General features: G+C 37.2%; 1 protein-coding gene across 2 annotated transcripts in view; it reads left to right on the forward strand.

Annotated features, from left to right (window-relative positions):
* ADCY2 (adenylate cyclase 2) overlaps window positions 1-19,577 on the forward strand; it is a 226,266-nt gene that overhangs the window by 91,292 nt on the left and 115,397 nt on the right. For both annotated transcript variants that reach the window (XM_075744769.1, XM_075744770.1), the window contains one exon: window positions 16,550-16,699. In XM_075744769.1, coding sequence (XP_075600884.1) covers window positions 16,550-16,699 — 150 coding nt within the window. The remainder of the gene's footprint in view (window positions 1-16,549; window positions 16,700-19,577) is intronic.

Genomic DNA, 19,577 nt, shown 5'->3' on the forward strand with positions numbered 1-19,577 from the left:
CTGTGGAGAAAAGAGGTTGTTTGACAGAGGCGTGGGATATAATATTTTTGACATTTTGAATATCAAGCTATGAAAACAAGCTGACAGTATCAAATGTGGCGAGCATAAAAATAATTTATGATGTGAAACAAAGTATTACTTTTGGGAGTAGTTTAGAATCCAGGATTCATCTTACAGCCATGTATATAACTGTAAGGCATTTTCTTAAACACGTCCATGACAGCCCTGGTGTTTTGATAACCACCTTGGTCAGCATCATGTTTCAATCTAAGCACTGTCTTTAAGACACTTGATTTGCTTTCAATATTTCTCCCAACTATGAGTAATACAGAAGCTAATATCACAAACGAAATAATTCCTGTATTTTAAAATTTTTTACATTTTCTTCTACTGTGATATAATTTCTCAATAATTCTAGCATTTTTTTTCACTTTGTTCTGTATATTTAGTTGCACTAATCTTTGTATTGCCTTTGTACTTCAGTCTTTAATTATCTATCTGATACTAGTCTCTACTTGTGGTAGGAGACTAATCTTTCTTTCATTCATCCATAATAGAAATTTTCAATGGACTTCCAGCTACGCTGCTATAGTTTGCTTATTTTCAAATGTGTTTTTAACCATATGAAATGATTATGTGTTGAGTTGTGACGTGGATTAGTAATATTTTTTTTTTTTTAATTTTTGATTGAATTGACTACTGGTGGTTGTTTGGATTTATCCATTGAGCAATTTCAAACTGATTATAAGCATGTTGCTTGTGATGAGCTCTGTATTGAATATTAAATTAACATTGAAAGACTGGTAGAGAATCATTTAAAAATCAGATTAATATTGCCTACAATATAAAATAGCAGGCAAGCTTACAAAGAACTTATGAAAGACTAGACTGCTGAATAAAACTTCATTAAACCCAGCTAGATCTTTTTTGAGATGCTTTTAGAATCAATTTTAATTTGCTTTTAAAGCATAGTCATTAAATACATTCTAACTCTGGCTTTATTTCTTACTAGTTTAATTCCTGCTAAGCTCTTTTTTTGAGTCTTCTTTGATTATTGTGGCATTTGTTTAAAAAAATAAATCTTACTTTAAGCTTCATTCATTTAATCATTTATTGAACACACATAACAATTGTTCACTAGCAAGAAATGTTGAAAAAGTGCTAGTAAAACACTATTTTAAAAGCATGGAGGAACTTGCTATGTCTTTTTCAGTTAGGTTTAACTATTGATTTTTAAAATGTGAATAGACCAATATTTGCCCCGTCTCTTCTGATTTTTAATAGGTGTGTGTCCATCACAAACACCAGAGAGTGTCCTTTCCCTGTCTGTAATCTGCAGCTAAAAATGCTCCTGGAACACAGCTAGTGTAGTAGCTCCCTTTAAAACGTACCTGACGTCCCTCATTTTTACCCACTGAATGCCTGGATTATCTGTAAAGAAAGCAAAACATAAAGGTTCTTCATTTAGTAGCAATACAGCTTTGATACTCTTTGTAACCAAGGAGAATTTTACTCTAGACTTACGTTCCAAAGTCTTGTCATTATTGTTGTGGCGTGGGAAGGTGACGCAAAGTTGAAGCTACCTGTGCAGGAAAAGTGGCTGCATGGTGTCTACATATACCTCAAATGCAGTTCTGCTACCTCAGTTCTACCTCCCTTTAGGAGAAAATAATTAGTAATTTTTACCTCCAAAAATTTCTGGAGATAAACACTTTAAAATTATGATCTGCCAGGTATTGCAGTTGAAAACAAGTAATTTTGTAACCTTTTGTAGCATTTTGACATTATAAAAGATCCTTTTGAGCTTTAACTACAGGAAATTCCAAGGAAAAAACATTTAACATTGTAGCCCTTGAGTTTGGTAGACTCCTGACATACTCAGTGCAGAAGAAGCACTACACATATTCTGTCAGGTTGCTGCTTTTGGTGAGTGCAAGAAGTAAAAATACAGAGGCCGGTTTTGAATTTCTCTCGTTGCTCAGCACAGTTTTGCCATGAGAGAGCAGTGTGTGGTGCAGGCCTGAGAGAATGCCATTTGCCGGGCTGTACTGGCCGTAGGAACTGGCTGACACGTTGGATCTGTACGTTTTCATTAGCCTGGCACGGTGCATTATTATATCCCCACTGCTGCTGCACTTACGCGTGTGTGTGAGGCTGCATCTATAGTTCTTTGGAAGGTGCTGCAGGCTGCCGCCAGCCTACAGGCAGTTGGGTGAGGTGCCCTGCGTGCTCGCTGCCGCACAGCTTGCTCCGGCTGAGGAGCAGCCTGGTCACCAGCCGCACTGGCTGGGGGAAGATAAGGACAGATAAGGACACACTAAGCCTGAGCAAAGCTCTGCCTAGCTTGGTATCTTGTCACCAGCATAGCAGTGGAATGGCTGGGGAAAAAATAAATATAAAAAACCAAAGTAAGAATATTCTAATCATTTCAAGACATCGCAAAGCACATCTGAGAGGAGAATGAAGGGGAGGGGAGTAGTAATAGGACTGAGAGTTACCTGCACTGGAGCATGTGACGTAATCTGGGAAGGGTTGCTGGGACACTTAACACCACTGTAGTGTGCTGGCAGTGATAAATGACCACTGCTTTACTGTTGAGTTTTGTGTCCTTGGTCGAACAAGTACATTTTCTAAGGCTTTATGCTTTGCCTTTTGGTCTTACAGTTCTGTGGTTAGCCATTTGCCATACAGATACACATTTAAAGGATATATAGTACAATTTGTAACACACCGGTGTCTCTCAGCTATCAGTCGTGCTCATTAGTTGCAGGCTGTGCAACTGATAAGTAGTTTCTGTCTTTTAGTATACGGCAGCACAGATCATTATTTTCTAAAATGATGTTTTGTTTAAGCTTTTACCAAACTAATATAATACTTTTTAAGCAGGATGCATTATGATAAAGATGAAACAACCGTTATTCATAAATGGGTACTTTATGTGTGATTTGCTTCTTAGGATTTTAGGGTTTCTTCACAGCAGTATTAACTGTTCAATCATTTAAAAATATTTGGGATTAGATAGGTATATTATTTTTTGTAGTTTTAGAATTTTATCTTTTCCAATTTTATTTATTTGTTTTCCTAAACTAAAGGTAGCAGTTATAATGTCTAAATACATTTTTATAGAGAGTAACATTATCTCTATTGTTTGCAAATATAGCATAAGTTACTGCCATCACATGGAAATTAGTGAAAGATTTGATGACTGTATTAGCAATTTTATGTCACTTTAAAAAAAAAAAAAAAGTTTAAACATATTTTGTAATTTGGCCTTCCTTAGGAGATAAGTTTGAAGGTACAAAAATCAGCTTTCCTAGTAGTTAGCACAGATTTTAGTCAAAACTCCAGTTTGCTGAAGTTCCCAATCTTAGATCATCTGTTCAGTTTAGAAGATGAGCTCATACTTAGTGGTACTTCATGTGATAGTTTATAAACCTTTGGATTTTTACCAACGTATGGGTATGTAATGAAAACAATATTTTGCTTACATATGCTGAAGCTAATATTTATGCTTATATTTTAGTACAGTAAAATAATTTATTGTACAAGTTGATGCACAGGAATAACTTGTTATTCATCGAAGCATATATGAAAACAATGATTGAAGCCCAAGTTTGGGGACATTGGTGAATTCTAGAAATGATGATATAGAGGCAACTCTTAAGCATTAATCCACGTGAAATGCTCCTGGCTTATAATTACAGTAACTGGAAACTATGTTTTTAAAAACTATTAATGGTTCGATGCACTTTTATTCAGTAAATAAAAGATACTTGCATGGAACATGGATGAAACTTGATGTGTTAATTCGCCAGACTTCCTGCTGAAGTACCTCCGCTATAGAAAGTAAATAGACACTGTTCACATTATGTCCTATTCCTGACTTAGTATGCTATTTTAATGTGTAGCAAATAGAAGTATCTCTCACGAAGTCACTCTTCCCTGTCATTGTTTGTTTATGAAGCACTGATTATGTTTTCAATACTGAATCCAATTAAATTGCTTGAAAATCTTGAAAGCAGTGAACTGAAATTCTTAGGTGAATCATATTCTTTTAGTGAAAACAGAGTGAATTGAATTGCATTTATTTTCAGAGTAGCATGTGAAGTGGTTATGCTGCCCGCACAATGCTTTGTCTGTCTTAGTATAAAATGGTACAAGAAGAAGCTGCAACTCTGAAAATTATCATTCAAAGATGATACAACTTTTTCCTTACGGATAGTGAAAATCACTGGTTCTTGTCATGCTGACTCACGGCTTTCTTCAGAGGCTCCATGGTGCCCGGCTTAGGGCTCAGGAAAGCCTGAGCTCCTTGGAAGGGACCAGATAAGGGACAAAGGCAGAAGCACCAGGGCCTCACTGCCCAGGTCCCAGTCCCACAGCAACCTGAGCAAGGTAAGCCCAGAGATAGCAACCAGGTTCAACCAAGAGTCAAGATCACAAGGCAAGTCATGGTGAGGAGAAAGGTGCAAGGTCAAACCAGAAAGTCAATCCATAGGTCAGAATCACGTCCAGCAATTGCTGGGCACACCCACAGTGACAAGGCAGGGCTGAGGTCAAGTCAGTCCACAGGCTGACGTCCAGATCAAGGTTGTCTGTGGATGGGCATAGCTTAACTGGAGACCAGCATTCCTCTGACATAGCTCAGGCAGGAGCTAAAGGCCCTAGGCTATGCCTGTGGATGTAGGTGGAAGCTCCAGGTAAGGCTGGTAAGGGCTGTTAGGGTTTATGAGTGTGCTCAAGGCCCTGGCACACCCACCACCCTCTCCTCATCCACAGAGCCAGTCATTTCATCACATAAGGCAATCAGGTTGTTCAGGCATGATTTCCCCTTCATAACTCTATGTTGGCTAATCCCAGTCACCTTCTTGTCCTTAGGGTTGGAAATGTCTTCTAGGATTTGCGCTATCACCTTCCCAGGGACCAAGGTGGAGTTACCTTCCTTGAAGACAGGAGTGACATTTGCTTTCTTCCAGTTCTCAAGAACTCCCCTGATCACCATGAGCTTTCAAAGATAATTGAGAATGGCCTTGTACTGATATCAGCAAGTTCTCTCAGCTCTTGCGGTTGCATACCATCATCCTTGAATTGGTCCTTCAACTGGACCTCTATTGAGGTCTCTAACAACTTAATGAGAAAATAGTATGCTGGATCTTTTGCATCTGAGACCATCTCCAGGCATTCTGGTTTAGTAAAGACAAAGAAAAAATCTATTGATCTGGATTGTGTGGTATGCAAATGTGGAGAGAATATAGATGAAAAGACAATTTTTGATGTGGAAATAGCAGATTTCTTTTGGAAAAAACCCACCATTTTGTTAACAAGAGAGAATCACATTCATCCCTGATATAACATTGCTGATTTTTGTGGTGATGTTGTAGGTAAGACATTGGCTCAGAATGCTTCTCCAGTTTCAGAACTAATGAAATTCCTTTTCTGTGGTAAACTCTTGCTAACAAAGAGAGCACTTCAATTTTATTACATTCTCTCTTTAGGACAAAGTCAGACACTAAAAGACATTTTCATATTATCTGTAGCTTCCCAAACCAAAATGAGATGAAAGAAAGAATGCTGAGATTTTGTTGGAGGAAAAAATACTTTTTCCAGGAAGTAATCTTTGGAGCTCTATAGCAGTGCTTGTACAGTTAGTGTGCACTGCCTTAGTATGTCTTCTGCAAACATTTTTCTGTTATTTGGCAAGCAATAAGTATGTTCAGCACAGTGCTAACTATAGAAAGATCTATACACATTTGTAACTACAGTGGGGATACATCTGCCCTCAGCCACACAGGCAATGTTGGCAGCTCCACAAAACACCAAAAAAAAAAAGGCATACAACTGTTTTCTTTGTCAGCCTATGAAGTAGTTTTGATGAAGATTCTTTCAGAGTAGGAACAGAGCAAGAGTAACAAATATTTATTTTCTGTCAAGCATAAATTTATTTTCTATTCATTGATATTTTACTTTGCATCTGAGTCTGCATTTGCCTTGCTAAAGATGGTTGCTTCATGCACAACTTGTGCCTCTGTTAGCAGTAAATCAGGATTCCAGGACTGATTCAGCCTCTCAAACCTTTTTTTCAAGGGCTGCCCAGCTAGCTGTCTCTAATAGCCATTACTCTTGCTGCTGCTTGCTTTTACTGAAGAGTGCCTTGTAAAGAACCACTTCGAAGCAATTCACTGTTCGCTTTTGTGTTACCTCCATGGACACTATCTATACTATCTGCACAGTGCAAACTCAAATATCATTCTTCTACTGCGGAAGTGGACAAGTGGAGATGGAGAAAGAAGACAAAATCTATAGGAAGAAAAAAAAAGTCACATTTTTTAATTTATACACAACTGCAAACCAAAGAAACCCCAGAGCAACCAACTAAAAAGTCTAAACAAAGTGACTGAATTAAGGAGCATTAACAAAACCCAGAGCAGGAATTTTTAAGCCTTGACCAGAGGAAGCAAAGTTCCTTACTAATTGCAATCCTCTTCTGGCCCTTTATGCCGTTACTCATTTGGTATTTTAAGCAATGAAGTACTGGGGTGTCTTCTACCTGTCCTATTGTGTGACCCTTACACAAGGCTCCCCTCATGCTGGCTTGGGGCCAGCATTTAAAGAGTTCTCCTGTGAGCTGCTGCTCATATTCTTTGTCATGCTTTTGCTTTAAGAAGTCCTGATGGCAGGGGCCAAACCTGTCTGTGCTCTTGCTAAAGCCAGACCTACTGTTGTTGCCCATCAAACTGGCCATTCAGAGACTGGAATTTACCTCGTAAATCCTGCCTGGTCATTTTGCAGTCTTTTGTTACAGTGTCCATAGCTATTTGCCGTGAAGCCTGTTTGGCATCTCGAGGCAGTCGTGGAACATCTTAATCAGATTTATGTGTAGAATAAAAGGGAGAAAATATGCCAGCTTTTGTTAGGATCTGGCAACACACAATGCACCAAATTAGCCACTGTACTAGCCTCCTATGACACTCATACCCAAATACTAAGTTCTTCAACTTTGTGCATGGATATCTAAGCTGTGTTTGTTTGCAGACTTTCTCAGAAAGCTGCTTGGAGAGAAGTTCTGTGCAGAGTAATAAGCTTGTGCTGGAATAAATTTGGGAGAGATGGAAGAGCTGAGCTTGTGTTGTTCTTCAGCATCCCACTGCTGTAGGAATGTCTAACAAGCAATGGGAGTGGGGGAGGAAAGAAGACAGTTTGTGTGCTCTTTTAGAGCCATTGGACAGCTGGTGGTTCCCAGCTGCAATTTTGTCTCTTCCTCAAAGAGGAGAGTAGATTGAAAACCTTTTTCTGCAGAAGGTAGTGAATAATGAGGTAGCAGAGTTTGCTGATCAGATTGGCATATTCAAAGTAGTGATAATGAGTGCCCATTGTAGAGAGTTGAGAAACACTTACATGAACATGTTTAATAGGTGAGTAAACCAGAGCAGAGGCTGTTCTCCATCTCCAGTGCTGAGCATGGCTCATGTCCATACACTGAAATTCATCTGAGGTGAATGTTACATGGGGAAAAACAGGAAAGGAAAAAATAACTTAATGTCTATGTGGATTTACAGATTTGGGAAACTGTTTAAAAAATTGACTTACAGAACTGAAAATCAAACTAAACCTGCCATTGTATTTGGTGCTTTACTAAAGCACATTACTATGCAACATGTGGATGCTCCAGCACCCTTCTCTGGTTGAGAAGGGGTGGGGTGTTAGAGATACTGCCCCAGGTCTTTTTTACTGTAGTATTACTTTATATCTTCATGATGCATTGTCAAATTTTTCTAATGGCAAGCTGTACTATTAAAAGGTAGGTTGCAGGGTGAAACTTACTTTGCTGTAAAAGATAATTTTTATTAGCAATTGCAACTGGTTTTAAGTAGGAATTTTCTTTCTCGTATGGGAATATTTTTCTCATAGAGAATAAAAATTGTAGTCATTCCACATAGTAAAAAACCCCACAAGTCAAATGCGCTTTCTACATTGTTCATATTGCTGCTTAGGAGCACCTATGATGTAATTTTTGTTTTAGCTTAGAACTTGCTAGGTTCAAAACAAGCATCTTTTTATAAATACAAGTGGAAGATGAAAAACATTAGAGAAGGGAAATTGTTTCCTTATTTTGTTGCTACATGTACATCAGAATCCATAAAAAAGGAATGTATTTTCATGTGACTATTTGTACTTTATCCATAGCGTTCCAATACTATTTCAGCCAAATTTGAGAATTAAGTCAGAAATTAGTAAATATAATAACAATACGAATGCAGTCATCTGGAAATTAGAATACTCTTTCCTTCATATTACTGGTAGCTTCCCTTTATATGTAGAAAGGCCTGTCAGTTTTTGCAAAGCACCATAATATATTTCAGTATTAGACTCACAGCTTGTCTTTTCTAAAATACATAGAAATGCAGTATACAAACTGTAAACCAATCTGTAAGAAATGTGTTAAATGCAAAATCTGTTAATAAGGCAGAGCTATAGGTAACAATAGACAAGATTATCATGGAAATTAAATTATTCCCAGTTTAGTGGATTTGTATTTGTCTTCATGTTAACAGTATTAAACTCATTTGATTTTTAAAATACATTCTTTGGAAGAGAAGACTTTATCATGTTCACTGCCAGAATTTAATTTTCCCTCCATGCATTGACAACCTAAAACCTACTTCTTGTATGGTCCACAGAATTCGTAGGCTCATTCCTAAAGCAAAACTTCTGGAGAATATTTTGAACCCAAGAAAGAGTAAATTAAAATTAGCAATAAAGATATTTTGAAATCTGTTCAGAAAATGATAATATGGAAATTAAATTTTTACTTTAAATATTACATAGTTTAAAATTGTAATTCAGTTAACATTTGCCTTAGATGCACAGTAGTCTAACTATAAAAAAGCTTGTGTAGCTACCTCAATTCACCTTCTGTCTTGTGCCTGTTGTAGCTGCAATTTTTACTGCTAGAAAGTCATTCTGCTAATTAGCGATGATCTGGCGTGCTTTATCAGCACTTTTAGAATCCATTTGCTCCACTGAAGTTAATCAGCCAAAGTGAAAACATTTCATCTGTGCAAATGTTTTTTTAAAGTGTTGGAAAATGCCTTTGTATGCAGTTGCACAAATCAGATAGGAGTTTGAAGAACATATATCTAAAAAATATGTAATTTATATTAGATATCATCTAGTGCCATGGCAGTGAACCAAACCCATCTCCTCTTGCTTGCATGCTCAATCCTTCTTTCAGCAGTTGAGTAACAAAAGGACTTCCAGACAGTCTGTAAGGCCATTTGACATCCAGGTTATAAAAATACGCAGAGAAACAATTTCTGTGTCCCTCTTCAGTGGAGAAGAAACTGAAGAAATTCCCACATTAAAATCCTTCTCAGAGGGATGGGGGAAGGAGGGCATATATAAATTGGTCTGAAATAGACCTTGGTTCCTGAAGACCATAAGGTAGCAAATGTGAAAATAAACTTTAAAAAAGGGTTCTAGAAAGGGTCAGGGAAACTGTATGTCTGTAACCACAATGTCTTCATGGGGCAAAAACTGAACCTGTAATAATAGGGAATGGAATAAACGCATCCTATTTTGAAAGAAGGGAAGTCTTTCCTTAAAAAATGTCTTGAAGTTGTGTGAAGGCATCAACAAACATATGGATGAGGCTCTTTTAACTGATTTCCAAAAGGCCTTTGAAAGAGTCCTTTGCCCAAGCCTTTTCAGTGAACTGAGTAGTGCGAGGGAATAGTACTCATTCCTCTATCAGATGCAGGATCTAAAAATGAAACCAGTCATTTTGGGATAACATTTTAGTTTTTAAGATGGGTGAGAGTATCTGTTGTTCACAGATTCTGCTTCCAAAATTCAAGACAAACCCAAAGTTACTGTTAGTTTTACCTAAATATATATCTGAATAGGTTTGAATTTTTGTTTGTTTGTTTGTTTCAATTAATGGTATATTCAAATGTGTTTGAGCAGGTCTAGTAGTAAAGAAATAAAATGATCCCAGAGGTGCATGTAAGCACAAAAAGAGGTCTCTGCAGGCAGGAAGGGGAGTGGAGTGGTTGGCTGGTTCCTTCTGAATGAAGAGAATATGAGTTCCCCTCTGGCAAAAAAAAAAAAAAATAAAAAAAAATTTAGATTTAAAATATGAAGAGTCATTAATTAGAGTCAATGATATTGATTATGTGTATTACACAGAAGTGATCTAATGGGACCATAACTCTGATTCTTGTTTCTAGTGTATTTTTCCTGGGTTTGATTGAAGAGCTTACAGTTTATGATCTGTTTTCATCTATATATAGATAGGCTCTGTGTATGCACAGAGCTGAATAAAATAAATCCAGTCATTCCACAGAACAGCCTGGAGCTATGAGAAACTTCAATCTGTAATAATGATAAAAAGAAAATTGCATCAAATAACATAGATATTACAGAAAAGGAATATTCTGCTGGTGTCCACAATGCCCTGATTGCAAAAACTACAAAGAGATTTGCACATACAAATTAGAAGAGAGTGTCACAACTTCCTGGCTTGTAAAATGACATCAATTCCCCTTCCACAAAGGGACTTTTACCAAGTTTATTTTAGCTCTGAAAATGTGGAGAAGTTTGCTCACGTCTGGATAATGAGCAATTAGAACTGGCGGGTTTTTGTTGTTGTTGTTGTTGTTGATTCTCAGTTATTTTGAAAAATCTTAGGTTGTTGGGTATTTTTGGTGGCTTTCTTAATTGGGTCATTTCTTGCAAAATTGTGATTTGTTTTTCTACTTATCTTTCTGAAAAACATTTTAGATTCTCCTTGTTATAGACAAAGGGTCTAAGGATACTGGAGCTTCCTGTTTCTTTGCTGCATCTGTAGTGTGTGGTTATTGTGGCCTTCATGAGTATTTAAGGATTTAAATACCTTTTACTTTTCATAGTATTAAGTATAATGTTGCAGTCATTTAAAAAAATCATTTTTACTCTTAATTCCTGAGGAAATAAGTCTGCAGTTGCCCGTATTCTGTCTGTCCTTCAACCTATCATGTTCTGTACTCAAATAACTTTAACTCATGAACTTTTACCATCAGCTCTGAAACAAAAATAGAAATCCAAAAGATTGCTACATTCCTTTATGAAGAACAGGAGCTTTCATGATAAAGATCCCAACTTAGTGATCTCACTAAGACAAATAAAGGAAAAGGCCACTTGTTGCACAGTGTAACAGCACATGGTGGACCAGGCACCACTTGATCAGTTGTTTTAGTGCGATAGCTGTAACAATCTGTGGCCTGTTTGAGGAGTTGGAAGTGTAAGTAAGGACATAAATGGGCAAAAGGATACAAATCCATAGGAATCCAGACTTCATTAATTTTACTACTCCCTAAACTGCTTGTTTTTGAAACAGTGGTTGCCATATGTGCAAACCATCTCCTGTTTTCAATTCTGTCATCCGTCTTGTAGCATAGCTATCACATAGCTATAGAAATTGTTGGCACTGAACTGTATTAAAATGTTGGAACTCTTGACTTTGGACCTCCATAGGTCTGGAAATGTGAAAGAAAACTAGTCAGCATCATATGACTGGCCAGAGCGCCATGGGCAAGAGCGCTGCATTGAATAGCTGGAGAACATTCTGAACACATGTACTAAAATAATGGTATTTGGCATAGTACATGGTGACCATGCAAATGACTAATTTACATGGTGGCTAAGAATTTCCCTTTTAAATGCTGCTTTTCAGTTTCTTTAACTGTACCCAGTGGTGTTCTTTCTAGCTGAATTTTGTCTGAGTCTAAAACTGTACAGTTCCAAAGAAGTACAGACTTGTTCCCTAGCTTGACTAGTCATACCACAAACCATCAAATGAAAGATCAAATGGGGAGAGAGACTATTCATCTTTGCAGAGCTAAAGAATTTGCACCTTGGCAGTGACACAAGAATTCTTTTTTCTCCCATTAATTTCCATGCAGATGTTATAAATTATAGCCTTTCTTGCCCACCCCTCAGCTTCCATTTCCTCAGCTTTCTCATCCAGAAGAAAAGTGGAATTTAACTATTAAAGTTATTAATTGTTTGTGTTGGGGGGGGGGGGGGCGGTGGTAAAAATTCTGTTAATGCAAGAATTGCGGGAAAGATCTATGCAATATCTAAGAGGAAAGAAATGTGACAAAATAACTCATAAACTGGAGGCTTTCCACACAGGGAAACTCTGTAGAAAACCCGGATTTTTATATTCAGTATTTGAACATCAGTTACTAAAATATTTAATAAATTATTTATGCTTTAGTTCAGATTCAGCAGCCTATATTATAATTCTTTTATTTTTAAATAGCATAGTTCTTTCTTGTATACATATACCTTTGTAGGCAGCTTTCATCAGTTGAACTAGGAAGATGCGCTATTACTGTGTAATCTATATAATACACTACTTTTTTTTTGAGCAACTCAGTGAACTTTAGTACTCTCTTGAGAAATTAGTCATAGCTACTTAACCGTGTCTTCGTTTGCCTTTAAATACAATGTATTTTGATAGTTAAGCACTAGACATGAGATTACTTTATATTCACTGATACTGAAAAATACATGTGCTTGAATGTGAAAATACAATTTAGAAAATGCCCCATTGCCTGGAAGTAGATACAATTTTCCGTAGGTCAAAAGAGATGGGAGAGAGATCAGGCATGATAATGTTCCTGAAGTGATTAGAGGTACAAGCTTGTACTTGGAGTACCTAGAGTTACTTCCAATGGTATCTTGGTGTTCCTTGCATTAATTGTTGACTCATGACTCAGATCACCTTCTGTAGACATTGAATTTATTCATTGATTAAGCAGAAACTTCACCACAGTGAATATTTAATGGATATATCTAAAGGATGCAGATGGCCCAGGAGATGGACTTACCTCTCCACTGACTGTAGAGAGAGGTTAGAACTTGTGCTATGTGACTCGGTGTTTCCATATGGTGAATTGAGTGGAAGCTTACTGGAGTTTATGGATATTATGATTTTTTAATTTTATTTTTTTTCATACAGTGTCTGTTTGTAAAGGAGAGGAGCTAGTTTCATGCAACACTGTCTTTGAAGTCATCCAGGTCTTTTTCTGCTATTGAGTTACCACTGTTAGTTACACACTTTTCCACAGCTCAGTCTTGTCCTCCTTGGCAGAAGCCTTTACCATGTTGTGTAGTCTATTCAGGTGCCCCTTAATTCCCTTTACAGAGGTTCTTGGCTATAGTTTTATCTGCACAGTTGATCAGAGCTCTTGCAGCAAGATACAGAGTTTCTTACCAGAAGATCCGCCACATCTTCTCTTATTATCCAACATTTGTCTGGGGTGGGGAGGAAGGCAGGGATGGGGAGGAAAAAACAAGAGGAAAAGAGAAAGAACTGCGGAGTCCTAGCCTAGAGAAATGACAATGTAGAAGACTGGTCTGACTCAGGATTTCATTCCAACTGCTTTGGTCCAGGTAGGATTCACAGCATGGGGTCTTCTGAGAGCAGGTGCCTGAACAGGAGGAACTTTTTGATATGATTGCATACTGATAAAAGTACTTGCTTAGGAAGAGGGAAGCTCGGTTAACTTTTTTGGACCGAAGAAAACTTTGAACCTGTTCCTTCTAGGAGAATGCCTATGAGACTTTAGAGCGAACCTGGGATGGAGCTCATCTCCAGTTTATATGTTGAAATTGGAGCGCAGTTCAGAAGAAAATGCAAGACTTAGGAGAAGAGAGATACTCAGCAAGAACTATTTATGTTGTTTGTTTTGTGTAGTAATGTTAATTGCATTTTCCGTTGAACAGTCTATTGACAATATGTTTTTCACTCAAACTCTTCAGTGACAAATATAGAAATATTCACTCAAGCCAGATTACATACAGGCAAAAAATCTGTTGGTCTGAATCAGAAACCAGTTCATCCATTTCTTGGAATTTTTTTCTAAGTTAATACCTTGGTGACACATTTCTGAATGAACTCTATGTTAGCCAAAAGAATGAACAATGTTTTGAACACAGTTTCTATCTACATATTCACTTATACACTTACGTATTATATCTACACTAAGTATGGCAATGGCTGAGATATCTGAGTTGTCTTTGAACAGCCTAATTCAGGTACTGGAAGCCAGAACAGAGCTTCATGTGGGCTGAATTACCCCATTGAGAATCTGAAAAGCCTGGTTAATTAGCTTCCTTGCCTGTCAGTCACTTGTTTCCATCTATTTTCTCACTTCAGCTAGTTCAGTCATAAAACTGTAATCTGTTTTTCTATGGCTGTGGAGATGATACTCATAATTTACTCCTCCATCTACCTATCACAGTATACTTTTTTATTTTGATTGGTTATATCTCTGAAGTTTTGTTTTAAATAATCTATAACTTTATGAAGCTGGACAGTACATTTAGTAAGTTTGTGTGTGGCTTTTCAACAATGATCCGTACATAGAGATGATGGCAGCACACTGTTGATTTCAGTTCAAATCAGCGTTCATTTTGTTACTAAACCTTCCCACTGGATATCTGAGAATTTTCTATGCCCAGCAATCTTTATTTCAAAGCATTTGGTCTCATTTCATAATTTCATTTAAAAAATTAGCAGTGACTGCCACTGGGAACATCCCACCCCTGCACTGTAATCTCTCACACAAGATCTTTGTTTACTAATCCATGTCTGCTACCATGTCTGGTACCGTCACCATACTGTGACGCTGGTGGCATAAGAGCAGAATCAAGCAGTTGTGATTTACAAAGAAATATAAAAGTATTTTGAGTTCAAATGTTTTTCTGTACACTATCATCTCTTATGTTTTTTTTAAATTATTGACTGTTGTGAAAATATTTCATTTAAAATATTTGTCATCCCTCTACCTCATAAAAGAGGTTCTTTGGAGAAAGGGAGAAATATAGATTTTTGTCCCTGTTTTTACATTTATGTATTTTAGAAAATTTTAAGAACTCAAATATTGCTTTTAGAAACATTGTAATGCCATGATCTTAAACTTCTAGGGAAAGAAAGAAAAATTTTATCAAATCAAAAACACCGATCCTTTTGTGGCAAAGGTGTATACTTCCTGCTTTTAGTTTTGTGGAACCATGAGAGGTGAGATGTCAGACAAGTCACAGATAGAAAAACAGGTATTGCCTGTAATGATGTTATAATTTGTGAGGAAAATAAAAGCATTTCTTTAAAACTCCCATTTTAAAGTGTGCATTTATAAAAGGAACATTAAAACTCCATGTATTCTTTTGTGAATAAAATGTAATCTTCAAGGAGATGGATTTCTGTTAATAGGACAATTTCTGTCTTTTCTCTGAAGCACCGTAGCATGCTGTCCGACTTGGTTTCCGACATCTCTAGCTCTTTCCCTGCTAGCAGTCCACAAAGGATTGCCTGGTACATAAGTACACCAAAACCAACCATGAATGATCACTGGGGAAATCTATCATAAACCTCATGATTAGATTAACTTTGGAAAATTAATGGAATTTCAGCCTCCTTTCTTCCTCCTTCTCTTCCAGACCATGAGCACTATGACATCGTGTAGTACTTGTAATCCAGGCTGTATGATACACTAGGGCCTTACAGATAGAGACCCGCTCTGATCAGATTGCAGCTGTATCTCAACTTCAGTTCCCTTTTAATATTATCTTTTTTTTAATTGAATTCAGAATTGGTTTCCTTACTCTACTGTGTTTCTTCTGCTCTGAGTGAGCTAGGATGGGTAAATGTGTTTCTTTTTGCAGCAATAAATTGGGAACAGTTGAAAGTGCTAGCATCACCACACAGTATTCTGTCCTTTTTGAAATTCAAGCACAGGAAAGGCCTGCCTCTCTCTCTACTTTCTCTGAAATGTCCCAGAAAATTAATAAATAAAACTGGATTCTTTAAGTGAACTTATTTCTCACGTTCATGTGTTGTTGTGTACACTGAGTATCTGATGCTGTAAGTTTGACTCAAAATTTTATAGATTGTTTTGTGGTTTAGACAAATGCAGTGTTTTGGTAGTAGTGAGAGGTATGTTCCAGTAGAGAGATGTCAGATCTCACTACTTAAACATTGCTTACCATCACCAAGGTTGGTATTTATAGCCGACTGACAGATAGCAGTGAGTCAGGCTGAGATAAAATGCAGGTCAGGCTGCTGATGTAGGTAAATCTTTTCACCCGTTAATCATATGGCACTGCAAAAGAAAATGTCTTGCCAAAAGACCGTGGCAATAGCATGGCTTCTGATATTATTAGAGCCATACCTATTGTTTTACATCAGTAGATCATGATCCCACCTAATTAATACTCAGCAGTGGATGTATAACATGAGCTGAATTTCTTTTTCGGAAAACACATACCTCACTGAAGAGGCAAACATGTTGTTCATTATCTTTCTTATTTAATCCTAAATGAAAATGGTATTATTGCTTGGGATTTTGCCACTAATTGTGAAGGCTTTTGGGAAGGTGAACCTTTGCTAGAAATCAAACAAGCAAAATACATAACTGCAGCAATCTTCATTTCAGGTTAGGATTATGTTCTGTTATTTTATTTATGTAATTCCCTGACCTTTTTTTTTTTTTTAACCCCCCAGATATTGGCAAATGTAATCATTTTTATCTGTGGAAACTTGGCAGGAGCATACCACAAACACCTCATGGAACTTGCACTGCAGCAGACATATCAGGACACGTGCAACTGCATCAAATCCCGTATCAAGTTAGAATTTGAGAAGAGGCAACAGGTAAATTCACACCCATGTCTGGATCTGTTTTCCTGTTTTCACACTATGTCCCTATTCAGCACTGTATAATTCAATTCGCTAATGCAAAACCACTGAATTACTGAAAGTTACTTAATGAAATATGCAGTCTTTTGACAGGGTTGTGCACAATTTACTTCTGAATATAAGAAGGTATTATAATTGTTTGTGTTGCCAAATACATGTTTTCTTTCATTTGTTCTATGAAAGTATTTTATGGTAAAGAAAGTTGAAAATGCTATGTAGATTGTGTTTGCACTCTCTTTTGTTGCCCTCATTGAATGAGCTGTGAGATGCTCACGTGCACTTTGGGAATCATCAGTTCTTCATGCCCAAGACCAACACTGCAAAATCACTGCAAGAAGATATTACTGCACTGTTTTTGAAAAATATTTGAAACTACAATCTGATGAATCATGTGATACAGTTCTAGGGGTCAGGTATGTTAAGAGGAGCTAGGGGAATTGCATAATGAGACTATCTGTCATTTATTGCAGCAGCTGAATAAAAGGCTTCTCTGATTGCTTTATATAGTTCTTTTTCTCTTTGCAAGTTCTGTACAGTGCCTATCATCCTGACAGATAGGTGCTTCATTTAAGAGAATTTGAAATACAAATTAGTTCATCAAGTAGTAAAGAAGGTAGGTGTATTTTGCTTTGAAGGTCACCAGACTCAAACTTCCATGAACTGTTGAGGGTCAGAGAATAAAGCCTTCACTGACACATTTCTGTTGTCACAAAAAGTGCATGGAGATGTACGCCTCGTATACCCCACCTGACCTTAACTGTCATGTCTGTCTCACAAATACCTGCAGCCACTTTAAATGAAGGTTTTTCAAGATCCATCACCAATACTTTCTTTTGCAGAAAAGGCAAATGGAGAGTCCATACCAGGACTTTAATAGGTGATATGTGTTCAGAGGGCTAGCCTTATTCTGCTGGGCACTTGAGTTGCATACTGGCTGAAGATGCTGCAAAACATTTAAGGTAGTCTTAAAGAGAACATTTTACAGTAAAGACAGACTTTGATGGTTAGATGCAAAATCTGCATAAGGTACTATTACAGGAGAGATTGTGTAAGAGCAGTCATTTATAAGTTTCCACCTCTACTTCCATGAGCTGTGTGCAGTGAATCAGTAGGCTTTATAACTGATAGTACACAATGCACATTTTTCTCTCTGTTGAGAATATGGGCGAGAGTATCTCCAAATTAGTTCCAGTGAGACAGCTTGTGAGTGCAGAGCAAGCAATGCCAGGTATCTGGGAGCAGCACCACTCCAGACTGGGCAGTCCTCCAGTGATTTGGGGCTGATGTGATGGCTTCTAGGCTCTTGGTGACTTTGTAGAAGATGGTTAACACTGTTCCCTGTGCTTATGCCTCAGCTGCCAGAAGGATGTATGCAGACCATAGTCAAACAGCACAATTCATAGCAGACATCAAGGTCTCCCTTATTCAGGAGAGACATGAGCTCTTAGCTTCCTGAGCACAGTTGTAAGGGCCCAAGTTTCTACGGTTGGTTGCTTTTTTCTGCAGGCAGAGGAAATGCATTGGTGTATCTGCCAGAATCAGGAGGATGTGTTAGTGGACACTGTGAGTAGATGAACTCAAAGGGGTAAGGATGCTGCTTGTAGAAGTCAGTAGTTAGAACAAACATAGTGCTAGCTGGTGGTTTCTGTAAATGTCTGTTATTTGCTAAACACTATTAATTTCTATGGAAATATGTAAGTAAGTAGTTTTGGTTTCCTGGCATTTCTGAAGGTCTTGCAAAAATGGTTGAGAATCTGACAATGGAGAGAAGCAAAAATATCTGGAATTCTGTGCCAGATGCTCCTCTTTATGGTTTGTAGGAGTTGTGTTTCTAATATGCTGGAGCCCAACAAGATGGAAAGCAGCAACAGTGATCTGTCATTGATAAATATAGAATAATGAAGGACATTGTACCTAATTTGTTATATATATAAGTATGTGCTGTCATATTTGTGTTTTGATAGAAATCAATATATCAAATTAGTTAAGACAGTGTACTGGAGGTCTGGATTAATAACAGATGGATCGATGTCTCATTAAATGGAAGTGAAGTATTGTATGCATGTTAATGATCTTTTTGACCTCCGATGAACCATTAGATCATCAGATCTTCTTACATAGATTTCTTTAGCCTTTATACTCTCAACCCCATAATATGTCCTTTATCTCGTGTAACAGTTTTTCCAACCAAAAAGACCAGGAGATGCACATCCTTATTATGAAACTTATGAATGCTAGATATTTAAATGTGAAAAGGTAAATAAGGATTAATTTGATAAATTGTGGGGATTTTCCCCAGAGTTAACATACTTCTTTGTTTGCAAACTTTAGTTCAGAAGTGAACGTACTTTAGTCTGTCTTTTAATACTGCGTGTTTTGCCAAGAAGATAGAGACGAGTATCCACATTTTTAGTATTCAGGGAGCAAGTCAATCATATTGATGGCTATTTTTAGAGGATTGGGATACATTGAAGCAGTAGGAGCAGGTGCATTTTAAAAATCATCGAGTTTGATCAAAGCCTTTATTAGCCTGTGAAAGGTTGTAGCATGACCCTTGATTCTACAGCTCTTTAACAAGAAAAATTTAATTTACTTCAGTGAGAGGTAACACAAGCTACTTTTATACAAGTGCAGAGCGTAGGTTGTGCTTCTAAATGCTTAGGGCTCCAGATCAAATTTGCAAATTTGTCCACATCATGGACATCATGTCTTTTATAATTATTTTTGAAAGATGTACAATTCATGTTCCAAATTATTCCATGGATTTCCTCTTATTTTATTTGAAAGTAGTCTCATACAAATGTAGCCTGTTGTTTTTCAGTTGGCCTTTTTT

This window comes from Balearica regulorum, chromosome 2 (genome assembly GCF_011004875.1).
Source record: "Balearica regulorum gibbericeps isolate bBalReg1 chromosome 2, bBalReg1.pri, whole genome shotgun sequence".
In the NCBI taxonomy this organism is placed as follows: Eukaryota; Metazoa; Chordata; class Aves; order Gruiformes; family Gruidae; genus Balearica; species Balearica regulorum.